At 42.0% G+C, this 12,730-nt stretch overlaps 1 protein-coding gene across 1 annotated transcript; it reads right to left on the bottom strand.

Annotated features, from left to right (window-relative positions):
- Window positions 1-4,604: 4,604 nt before the first annotated feature.
- Window positions 4,605-11,119, bottom strand: LOC140762609 (uncharacterized). Its single transcript, XM_073100482.1, has 2 exons — window positions 9,320-11,119; window positions 4,605-6,194 (listed from the first exon to the last, which is right to left on the bottom strand). Exons 1-2 carry the CDS (start codon window positions 10,872-10,874, stop codon window positions 5,059-5,061), a joined length of 2,691 nt encoding a protein of 896 aa, XP_072956583.1. The 5' UTR covers window positions 10,875-11,119; the 3' UTR covers window positions 4,605-5,058.
- Window positions 11,120-12,730: the final 1,611 nt, after the last annotated feature.

Below are 12,730 nucleotides of genomic sequence, written 5' to 3'. Positions count from 1 at the left end.
TTTTCTCACTGAGCTTCTTTGTAGACAGTCTCTGCTATTTAACTTTCACTTGTCAGGGTATCTTATTTACTGACATGGATTTTGAATATATGCATGATTTTGGGTGCATTAGAGCTGCAAAGCTATTTACGCACTAGAAACTCTAAACTATGATTTGGCTTTGTTCCTCCATACTCCTTATTTTATTTACTCGAATACATATTTTGTTGATGTTGTAAGAGCCAACATTCAACATGTGGTATTTTTGTATCTGTAAGTTAAAAATCTCACAGCTTGTTCAGTCACATATTTACTGTAGCAAAGTCTAGCAGATATTTTTATGTTCTATAGGTTAGATCAAACTGGGTGTGATTTTCTAATTATATCGGAGTAGATCTTCTTTGAATCTATAATAACTAATAAAGCATCTTTATGTAATCATTTAATCCCAATACTATAATGTTGTGTGCTACATTATATATCTCCATACAGTGTAATTGGCTGTTGGAATACCACATTACTTTGCTAACAATTGGTCATTGTCCAGTTCACCGGTAAATTTGGCGTTTGATTAGTTGTTGATATCATGACTAGGGCTGCTGCATGTTACTCTTTTGCTTCCTGCAATTTTGTTAAGATAAAGCTACAGGTCGTCATATTTTTCCTAGACTATTGGGTGGTCCAATGTCTATAGAGCTTTATCTTGAAACCTTATTTCATCCATAGTTTTCTGAGTCTAGATGTAGAATTTAATCCTGAAGGTTTCCTAGCTTCTTGCATTAATTTATAGATGTCTTTACCCAGTAGATAGTTGTAAGGTTTATATGATGAATTGGTCTTGAATCCTATCAGCTACCAGCAGGTTTGGACTCAATTTTGAGAATGAGAAATTAAAGGACATCAAGTTGATTATTTTGTTAGAAATAATCTTACGCCATTTGACATCTGTTGAGTAGAAAATTCATATGATTCTGATGATTCATGCATTTGATCATGATCTATTTATCTTTATAACATATAGCAAACCTTGAATCTGTCTGATGACCTCTATCTTGATCCTGTAACTTGATATATGAATCAATGCCCTTTTCCTCCTTTTCCTCTAGCTTCTGCCAATAGTTAGAAGATCTTACAACCATCTGTCCTTTGATTTTTAAGGTACCAATTTTAGTGACGAAAGCCACTTCTAACTGTGGAAATATTATAGTTGAAGATCCCATCAATGATTTATCATTAATGAAAGATGGTGTGACTACACTTTTCACTTCTTTACGGCCAGAAGAGCTCAACCAAATTGTTTGCACTAGCTGTTACTACTGCTGCTCCATTTCTCCAACCAATTTAAAGTGAATTCCTTCCTCTAAGGCTAGTATTAGCTCAAAAGTAGTAGTGGTTGGAAAGTAAGGATCACATTAGATAGAATGAGAGACGAGAAGCCACCTTGATCAAGTATTGAGGATAAACGTGCTGCATTTGAGCTGCTTATGGACCAACCACTGCATTTAAATTTTGATATTTTTCGTGTTTTGGTATATATATATATATATAAATTGTCAAAGGGATTTATACTCAAATAGGAGATCTTTCGAGGGGCACACACGCAACTTAAAGAAAGTCCTAAAATTATCATTCAATTAAGAGGAGCTGCCCCCATTAATATGCTGTATGGTTAATGGATGAGGGCCCTCCTTATCACAAGAGTCCTGACTCTTTGTGCTTGTAAAGATTTCAAAGGCAATTTTGAGGTTCTCATTTCTAACCTAACTTGTTACTTCAAAAAAACTCTTCCACACACAGTGTGGCCTTCATAGTTCAAATCCACCTTTAGCTCCAAATCTTAACTTTTAACTATCTAACTTCTTGTTTCATTGCACCCTTTTCAGTGCATAAATAATAAGATATATGTATATATGTGTGTGTAATGGATGCTCATCATCAATCCTTCAACCCACATGCATTAATAAGATGAAATATTTGGTTGAATTCTCCTTATCTTGAATTCTCTTCCACCTTGGTTATGTCCAAATAAATAATGCAAGATATGACAGCTAATCAGTAATCCAATCATGCACATAAGTGATGCAAAAGCCATTAGGGAGACATGAGATTCCTAATCAGGTTAATCGACAGAAACACATTAATATAAATATAAGGAATGACCTTTTCTTTTCTTTTGTTTAACAATGAGTCTTCATTCTTGTATTTTGAAAGCAGCCCTGCTAATAGCCATCATAAAATTCTACCCTTCTGTAGTTGCTAATCTGCTTCTTCTTCAAATAGATATACATTTTTCCACAAACCAAGTCAAAAAGAAAAGCCAATTCAACTCCCATTGTTGTTGGACTAGCAATTTGATCTTAATTTAATGAAAACCCGACATAGAAGATATCCCTTTCACATACTGAATAATGGGCCCAAATATGGCAGTTGTGCAATACCATCAAAATACTTGATCAATGGTGTAGGTAGACATCCCATTTTACATAACAAACTTAAAGAAATCTATGTTTGATTTGATCTTCATCCAACTCTACCCATATATGTGACATATGATTATGAATGTTATGGAGGTTACAGTTCAAAGCAGGTATAAGAAAGGGCTTAGAGAGAGATAAAGAAAAGAGGAGAGGAGAGGAGAGGGAAATAGACAAAGAGTAGTGCTTTAGGCCCTACCCAAATGTAAACAATCTTTGAAGTCAAGTTTCTTTTCCATCCCCACAAAATGAACTTTTGGAACAGCCATTGTTCTATGTGCTATACTCTCTTTAATTGAGCTGCTCACTTATAGATACTACTCTCAACCTTTTTCCAAACAATGAATGTCTAATACCACAGAGTAACCAAGAGAGTGTGACAATAGTATATTTATGCAAGCATTTGGATTTGACCTCCTACTTGGCCAAAGAAAAGTATCATTAATATGTTAATCCAATTGGATAAAGTTAGATACAGAAGAGAGTTGTCCCCAGAGCCAAGCAAGCATTGCCCCCCCACAACCACTTGGATTTGCTTTTCTCGAGTTTTTCTTAACTACAGTTGACTAAAGATCATAGAAATCTCTAGCTTTGTTTTAAGGCCATTCTTCTTTTTAGGTTAATCAAGGGCATGGAACTTGATGCCCAGAGTTATCCATCCCTTTCGTAAAACTTTAATCTCTTCCAAGATTCTAACAGCAAGATACTTGAAATCCTCTTTCTTAGATGAAACAATCCAACAAATGGTAACTGGTAACTAATTACACACTTGGCTTGACGTATTTATTAACTCTACTAAAGAAGAGATAGAGACAGAGATAGCGAGAGTGGAAAGCCCACTCCTTGTACCCACCTCTCTCTCTCTCTCTCTCTCTCTCTCTCTCTTGTATCCCTTTTCTTCAAGCCGACAAGGAACAACTCAGAGGCACAAAATTGCCTACCTCTCGGTGCATATTATTATTCTACACTTCTTCTTTTTTTTTCTTAAACTTTGGTTCCTTTCTCACCCTTAAGCATGCACATCAAAAAATATACACTAATATTTGTTGTACAAAGTGCAAGGTTTAAAGCCATATGGTTTGATTTGATGTCCAACTAACAAAAGAAGACCGTTCTCAGATGGATCAAGCCTGAGAGCGAGTGTCAACTCGACTTAATTAATTGCTCAGCAAACAAAATTAGCATTCTCTACTATAAGTTACCTAACATGCATGGTAACTTAAAATTTAAGACCACGTATTATGACGTTAATGCAGTCGATCGGTAAAGGCCTTTATCACGCCCTTGACAGCACCTGCTGCTGCCCGCCCACCTACCATTATCCTGTGGACGTATTATTGAGATTGCAAATTTATTAGCGGTTAAAAATATATATATAATATTTTACACTCGGAATTAATTATAATAGTGTGTTTAAGAGTTTTAAGAGGAAGATTAACCAAAAGAGGTAGTCAAAGGGCGAGTGCGAGAGCTTTTGTTAAAAAGGGGTGGAAGGAAGATGTGGGAATCTGCTTTGCATTCTATCACGGGATTCGATCTTACTCTCTCCCCCCCCCCCATCACTTCTCCACATACACACACACACTCATTTTTCTACGCCGCTTATGCTGCTGCTGTTCGTTGGATCTGTTTAAGACCAAATCCATCCCATTTAATTAAGCTAATAAACCTCCTCTTAGTTCTCAAGGGACCCACCACGCCGAAAGTCCACAGTTACTAGAACAACCGCCACCGTTGGATTCTAACGGATCCCAGAAAGCGATGGAAACCGACGGTGGTGTGTTGGTGTGATGAGCCATGATGGTCACCATGGGACCACAGTTGGGAGGTTTTGGAGAAAAGAAGAATCCCCACAGCTACGTTTCCAAGCAATACGCTTGGGATTTTAGCATTTATAGATTAGAGTGACTGAGATACCCTTCGCCCCCAGCATATGCCCCCCAAATTATTACTCGTATACTGGAAGCAACCAAAGGAATTATTAACATTTAACACCAACTTAATTTGGCATTAAATCTCGTGCTAATTGCCCCAAATTAGCGAGTGCCCAATGGCACAGTAACACTCTGGACCCAAAGCGGTATAAGAAACGTGGACGCTTGGCTCCAAAATAGGAGAAGAAGCGAGGAAAAGAAGGCAGAAGAAAAGAACAAGTACTAGTTAGTAGAAACATGATAGCTTTGCAGGTGGGCAGTAGCAGAAGAATAGCACCAAACTGCAACAAACTTGTTACATGTGAAACCGTATGTCACTAATGCCTAAGCTTAACCTAACTACTAAAGATTGATAACTACTTTATATATAATTTAAGTCGAACGAGCACATGAGAGCCTTTTAATGGGGGTTTAGATAGTAAGAAATTAGTAGAAGCAGCAAGAAACAGTTGGGATAACAGCTGGAAATTGGAATACAAAGAAAAAGTTAGGGGGGTTTTAAAACTTTCCATTAATCCAATCCACTACTATGCAGCAGCTGTTACAGTAAGCAACTGTAACTTATAGAAGAGAACGAAAGAAAAATTAAAAAAAGAAAAGAAAAAAAAAAAAAACTTAATGTCGAGTAAAGAAGAAGAAGATAAAATAAATCGGTAAAGCAACATTTAGCTTTAACTTAACCTTCTCTTCTCCTTTAAGTCGGCGACGAACTCGGCATCGGAGACGGCGGAGAGCTCGAAATCGTCGTCGGTGGGAGCTGGTAGATTGAGATCGATTAAGCTGAAGCTTTTGGGTGCGGCGATGGAGGAGAAGGTGAGATGAGATCTCTTGTGACCGCCGAGGGCTTGGCCGGAGGTAAAGACGCGGAAGCAAAAGGGGCATTCGTGGATTTTTCTAGTGCCCAAATCGGCATTCGTGTCGAAGAACTCGGCGGTTTGGATCTGGGGAGGAAAGCACCCACCTTTGGACTTCTTGTGGCTTGCTCGGTGGCCGCCGAGAGCTTGGTAGGACTTGAATACCTTCTTGCACGTGCCGCACTGGTATCTGCTCCGCCTCGATCGGACGGTGGTGGTGATTGGGAGCGCCTTGGTCTCTTCAGCCCAGCCGTGGGATTCGTTGTCGTCGTCATCGTCGTCGTTTTGCTCTGTTTCCCAGTTTGGCCTTACCCAGGAGTCACGCGAGAGCATCATGAGGGAGAAGGCGACGCCCTCCTCGGCGGTGGCCGCGTCGGAGACGGAGCTCGCCGGCTCGGCGTCGGCGAGGGTCGGCGGAGGACTGTAGCATGGGCGTTTCGAGCACCGGCGGTGAGGGGATTCCGTCTCGCTCTCGCGGTCTTGGACGAGAGAAGAGAACTCCGGGTCTACGAGGCGAAAGCTCCTCTTCGGGTTCTCCCTAAGGACGTAGCTGAGGCCGAGCATGGACTTGGCGTCCTCCGCGGGCGACGCCGCCTCATCCGCCGCGGATGAGGACGCGGAGGACGCGGAGGAGAGTTGGGCTTTACCGGAGACGACGACGTGGGAGCGCATGTGACCACCGAGCGCCCGGCCATTGGAGAAGCGCCGGAAGCAGAGCTTGCAAGTGTGCTTCTCCATTGGAAGCTGGAGTTCTCTCTTTCCCGGGGGGTTCTTTTGGCAAGTTTCCTTCGGAGAGAGTAGGCGGAGAGAGCTAAAAGGAGTAGGTGACAAGCATTCTCCACCAAAAGACACAGACACACACACACAGCACACAAGGAGGAGGAGAGTAGAAGAGAGAGAGAGAGAGACAGAGAGAGACAGAGAGAGATGGAAACGAATGGAATTATTGGTTTAAATATGAAAGGAAGAAAATTAAGTTAAGTAATTTCACCCCACCCCCCCCCCCCCCCCCCCCTAATTAAAGTGGGGGAAAGGAAACGCTTATTCCTAAAGTCATTCATCAAAAACATGCCAAGGTGTTATTACCTTCGTTGTTTCATCTCGCCCTCAATCTCTAATGCTACTAAGGTACAAAAATGCTTTTGGTGCTCTTCAAATTAGTTTTATTAAAAATAAGTTATTTGGACGTATGTTAGGTTATAATTATGAGAGAAGCGTTGGGAGTATTGACGAATTCTAAGTTTCAAACCCTATCCTTTTGTAGTGGTTTCTGATGGAGAATTGAATCGATGGGTTGGTTTGGACCGGAAAGATCAAGATCATGTCACTCATCCTTCTCTTTTTTATGAATTTAACAAAACTACCTAATTACTTAATAATAACAAAACTTTTTCTTCTTACTTTTACTTTGATTAATTCTTCTTCTTCTTTTTTAAGAAAAGATTTACGTATCCCAACAGTAACTGCTGGAATACTCCGCATGCTACTGTGGCATGAGGCATGCCAGCCGGTGCCACTCTTTTCCAATTTTCCAATTCAAATCTTAGAAAGCAACACTAAAATGTTATTACTTCAGTTTTGTTTTTTTATTTTTAAAATTTAAAAATTTTGAGGGTTAGAAAAAAAAAATAAAAAATAAAAAAAAATTTGGTTAGGATTTTGATGGAATAGAAACCAACAGGCCGAGAGAGGAGCTTTTTAATAGGGGTTTCGGCGTCGACCGAGTCGACAAATCTCAAATGCGTCCACGTAGGCAAGGACCGAGGACCGCATCACGAACGGGGCCCACGGTCTCTCACACGAGTGGCAGGTGAGCCAGCTCTATTACGCTGGATCCAAGCATCACGTACCCGGCCCATCCACCGCTCGCGCTCCGCCACGTGTTGAGATTAGTGAGGAGGAGAGGGTGGCCAGTCTGCACGTGCCAGTCAAGTGAATGGGCGATCGGGACCGTGAATCTTGCTCCCCTCCCTCCCCCGCACGAATCTCCATTCCTCGATTCATGATGCTGATGATGATGATGATAGTTTCTATCAGCATTGGGGAATTAACTCCCATCATAAGTCATGACTGGAATTAAACCCATGTTGACCATCGACAGTTAAAAATTTCAATTATGGTGGGTGGGTGTTGATTCAAACGAATGGCTAGCCAATGGGTGGTGATCTCAGAGATTAAATAGGGTCATCAAGGGTATGTGCTTACCATTCATTGGAATACATGGCTGCTTTACTAGTAGTGCGATCCAAGTTGTGGATGACACCGAAGTTGGGAGTATTGGTTGACCCGTGCCCCGACCTCTAGCAGCTTTTGAAGGTTCCAAGTCGGCACCTCACAGCAGCACACGGCAACGAATTCCATTTAATGGAAGTTTGCCGCAAGTCCGCAGTTCAACCCGATGACGTTCATCAAAATTGGACCGGTTCGGAAGATTGACTTCTAGACCGCTTAAGCGCACGGCACGTGGTTACGTTCATCGACGAGGGAGGTTAGATTTACAAGTAGAATTTGAGACAAAAGAAAGTTCGCTGGCTGTTTTTCTTTTTTGTGCAATGCATCCGCAGGTGGGCATTTATGCCAGGAACTCTGTGTTGGGTTTCATTAATTTAAGTTTGAGTTACTTCAGTAAAATATAATTTATATTTGGTTAATAAATAGCTGAGTTAGGCTTTAGTTCTTGTGTGAGATCGCTAATACTACTTAAGATTGTAGCTAACTTTTTTTCAAATATAGTAAAATGGCTTCTCTACCTACTCCAGAGATAATAAGGGTTTGTAAAACATAAGAATTCTTCTTGATATATGCAAAAGTGTCTTTGTTTTAAAAAAGTTTGAATTTTTTAATTAAAAATATTCTCTAAGTTTTGTAATTTAAAGTTAGGGTTATAAATTTTTGTATGAATAGTTTTCATGTGATACTGAGAGAATTTATTATGATGATTTTTTTTATCAATTCTCTTAATAATAAATTCTGATTTACGATATTATAGTTTGTCATTACAATATATCTCTTTTTTTAAAGTAGTAAAGAGAACTCTTTTTTTTTTAACACCCAGAACCTGGTGCATGAAACTTAGGCTTTTCCAAATATAGCATGATTTCGCCAAAAAATTATATACACTAGATCGTAGACAGGTCTCTTCAGCTTTAGTTGTGATCTTGTCCTTAACCATGGAGGCAAAAAGAATCTACTTCCTTGGCTTAGTACTCCATGTCTCCTGCACCACCTCTCGGCTCCTTGAAAAAGAATTAATCGTAGACTATTAGCATTGGTTGGTCACTAGCTCAAACGCTGAAAAATGTACGTAGGAAAAATGCAGAGTTAATGGCATTCTTACCGTGAAAATTATAGTCACCAAGTCAAGCATTGCTAAAGAAATTATTGTAGGAGGGAATGAGAACTCGTAACGAGAGGGCCAACGAGAAAGTTGGGCATTCCTTCCACACGCGTTGCTGCTCAACCGACCTTAAAGCTTGGCCATCCGTATTAATTCTTTCCCACAATTAAACACTTATTTTAGTTCTTCTGGTAGAGCGGCAATTGAGCAATCTAAGCTCTTGCTATTTCTATTTTCTTCTGGCAGCTAGATTAGATATCATGACTGCTTGTATCCCAATCATTCCAACAAAGACTTCATTGGACTGTGAAGTAGATGGTGTTAGATTATTAGAAGTTTATCTGGTGTGTGATCCAAGACAAATGCAAAAAAAAGAAAAAAAAAAAAAAAGGAGTCAGTCTAGTGTGAGAGTAGTGTGCACGAAGCAATAGTAAAGCAAGCAAATCCATGCCAAAAAACTCAACTCCAAGCAAAGTAGCCACTCTAGTATTCACTGCTCCACCCCCCAAATTGGGTAGAAAGAGATCTTTATTCGAAAGAATTGACTGATCGTACGTCCACCCTCACAAATTCCTTTCCTTGATTGTTACATGAAATTTGTTTTTAATACAGAGAAGAACAAAAAGAATGAATAAATATTCAAAAGATCCCCTGGATTTGGGCCTTTTAATTACAGTTTCATAGTACAACAAACTATTATGTACTGTGGAAAAAAAAAATTGTAATCCTCTTATGGTTCACTTCCCTCATTGGCAGATGACCCAATTCCAACCTGCAACCAAGGAGATGATTCACCTCCCATGTTAATATCCTTGAGATCACTCAACTTTGCTAGTTTCACCTTACTATCTGCCTCATCGTCCACACTCAAATTTACTCCCTCGGTGTTGTTATCTTTGCTGCTCATGTTATGCACATTGTTCATGTTATTGCTACTAGTGGTGGCCTTGTTCTTCTTACTAGCATTGCTGTGATTAATATTCCAAGGCTGCAGGTAGACGGTGGCCGGCACGTCGAGCCGCAACGGGCTGCCGATATCAGCATTCCGAACCGCCCCATGCTCGTCGACCGGCGCTGGAAGATTGAGATCGAGCGGCTTGGGATTTTCATACATGGGCCTGAGAGTTATAACCTCTGGGGCGAGTGGATGGAGCTTGTTGACCGGGCCGGGGTCAGGCGAGTTAGAGGTGATCCAGTGGCATCTCTTGTGGCCGCCGAGGGCCTGGCCGGAAGTGAACACGCGATGGCAAATGGAGCACTCGTGCACCTTGTTCTTCTTCTTGAGAGGCGCGACAGCCAACGGCGCGTTATCGAACGGCACGATGGCTAATGCCATCGCGCTTATCTCGCTTGAATTGTTGTTGTTGTTGTTGTTGGTGTTGTTGTTGTTGTTACTATTGGTGTTGTTATTGTTGTCTCGAGAAGCGAGTACCTCGTCTTCGTGGACGGCGGCATCGTCGACGTCGTCGAGCTTGGCTGCGAAGCATCCTTTGACCTTCTTATGGCTGGCTCTGTGTCCGCCAAGCGCTTGGTGAGACGAGAAGACTTTCTTGCAGGCCTTGCACTCGAACATCCCTCGTGGCGCCGCCGACGATGACGTCGGGGGCACCGCGGGTGCCTTCAATCTCTCCTGCGGAGGAGGATGCGATCGCGGCTGCGGCGGTGGCGGCGGCGGCCTGTCCTCCTCCTTGCTCGCGGAAGCGCACGACTCCTCGGTGGTCTCGACGACGGCCATCGGCTCGACGCGCCCTGACGAGAGCATGACGAGGCAATTGGCGAGGTCCTCGTCCTCGCTCGACGGCGGCACCGACGAGGACGGCGTCGCCTTAGTCCGCCGCGACCTCTTGCCCTTGGACCACGCAGCGTGGATCGCCGGGTCGTCGTCGTCGTCCTCCCCCTCGGTGAGGGAGACGAATTCAGAAGCATCAGCATCGGCCTCGTCATCGTCGTCCTCCGAGCTACATTTGCCGTGCTCGAGGAAGGACTTCCAGGAAACGAACTCCTTGCCGCAGTTCTCGCAGACGCGGCAGCTCTTGAGCCGATTCGGATTAGTTCGGAGGGCGTACATCCTCTTACTCCCGGCCGAGGGGTTCCCGGCTTCCCATCCTCCGCAGGACGACGGCTCGTCGTCCGGCTCGTGCCCCCCGACTGCGTCGTCGTTGATGCCGTGGGCGCGCATATGGCCGCCGAGCGCGCGGCCACAGCCGAAGCCCTTCTTACAAATCCGACAGTAGTGCTTGTAAGTTTGCTGCTGCTGCTGCTGCTGCTGTTGTTGTTGGTCCATGACCATGGCCATTAACAAAGAAGAGAAAAAAAGGAAAGAAAAGAAGATTGAGAGAGGTGGAATGCAATTAGGAAAGTTGGGGATGGGCAGGGTGGTTTTGTAGTAGCGGTCGATGTTGTTGTTGTTTGCTGGTGGTTAGTGAGTTTGTATGGTGTAAGACTAAGCTCTGGCAAAAGCTCTTGTTGTCTCTCCATCTCTCTAGCTAGCTATTTTGATTACTATTAATTTCGTTTCTTTCTCTTTCTCTTTCTCTCTCTCTCTCTCTCTCTCTCTCTCTCTCTCTCTCTCTCTCTTAGAGTCTTTAGAGGGGCTCCTGGTTTATAGTTGAGGTGCAGGTTGGATGTGGATGAGGAAGAATAGTGGAGCTGGGTTGTAGTAGTTGGCGACAAGTGTGTGTAAGAGGTTGGGTGGCGGGATTGGGTCCGAGCCAGGTGGGCGTCAGCGTTTCTCGGGATTTCGAGGTAAAAGAGCCACCACCAGCCAGCCATTTGGATTGTATCACTGCTTTTTGATTCTCAATTCCTCCGCCTCCTCCTCCCTCTATTCTAGCTGCACCCCACAAATTACTGAGACTTAGCTAATTTCCGGTCTTTAAAAAAGGTGCAATTTATGACCTGGAAAATGTTCTCATTACTTGTTGGAATTCCATCCTTTAATCTGCAATTAGTATTTTAACTACAATGGCCCTAAGTTGGACACTATTTGGGCCACGAAATATAACTTTTGGGCTCAACCTGGGTTTCATATTCTCTGGGCTTCGATTCAAATATAATTTGGCGGTAACTGACACAAGAAATATCAATGAGTCCAAGATTCAAATATATATTCTTTAAGCTAATCGAAGTGGCTACATTTGTCTTCGAGGTAAAGCCCTAAACCTGTGGGTATGACATGATGTCTCTGTGTGTATGCCTTGGATTCTTCGAAAGTTTGAAGCTTCTGGTTTATTAATTAACTTGCCTGTTCTTTGGAATTGGTGGAGAGATTCTGTACATATTATTTTTACTGCTTTATTCGCGGCATTTCAAGATCGTACTTTTGTTGCGCATTAGTTTGGGTGTTTTAGTTTTCGATTCATGATAATAGCTACTGTTGCTGCACATTTGACATCCTTCAGGTTTGGAATGGATGGGAATGGGAACAAACAGTAGATCAGCTTGATTATAACATTGCAGCAATTGAAGGATGTGGATGTCCAGTCTGGAAGAGGGGCAGAAGAAGAAGCGAATTCTCTTCTGTGGCTGTACAATGCCGCTCAGGATGGCCTGGAATTACTTACATCAATGCATTTTAGTCTTCTTTTAGTCTATTTTTGTCCATTGACGTCTTCAAACATGTCAAGGCTATGTAGTTATTATCCTTAGTTTCCATGTTTCATTTTATTTACGTAGTTCAACATATCTAATTCTAGTTTCATACTTCAGACAATTAGGTAATTTATGGGCCTTCTCTCTTCTTTAGTTTTTAGACCGTTCTTACTGATTCTAATACTGGATTCTTTTAGGAGATGGAAAATAGTCTGCCATTCTCAGGCGTAACTCGCAGTATGCTGAATTATCTAGTAAAATGACTAATTTAAAGATATCATTTAACTAGCTATTACATTTTGCCCCATTCTGAGTTATGATAAGAGTTATATGTAGTTATCATAGGAATCGCTGATACTCATGGAAGTGATGTTCTTATGAGAACCCTGCTACACTTGCTTTTAGTGATATCGCCGTGACACTGATTGCTTTTCGAAAACATCATAAAGGAGAAAACTAGCATACTTTTATTTCTCAAGATTCTGAATCAGTAGTTGATGTCCCCATCTTTCTTTATTACTTGAAGTTTAAAAATCTGCAAAATTTCCATACTGTTTCATT

The sequence above is a fragment of the Typha angustifolia genome, chromosome 7 (assembly GCF_048772165.1).
Source record: "Typha angustifolia cultivar Huaian chromosome 7, ASM4877216v1, whole genome shotgun sequence".
Lineage (NCBI taxonomy): Eukaryota > Viridiplantae > Streptophyta > Magnoliopsida > Poales > Typhaceae > Typha > Typha angustifolia.
The sequence above is the reverse complement of the archived record's forward strand: the minus strand, read 5'-3'. Positions and strand labels throughout refer to the sequence as shown.

Excerpts from the sequence above, each read along its gene's own strand:
- LOC140762609 (XM_073100482.1), bottom strand. The coding sequence starts at position 10,874 with ATGGCCATGGTCATGGACCAACAACAACAGCAGCAGCAGCAGCAGCAG. Across the intron at positions 6,195-9,319 it reads GTCATCTGCCAATGAGGGAA|AAACCAATAATTCCATTCGT; the intron begins GTGAACCATAAG and ends CCTTTCATATTT.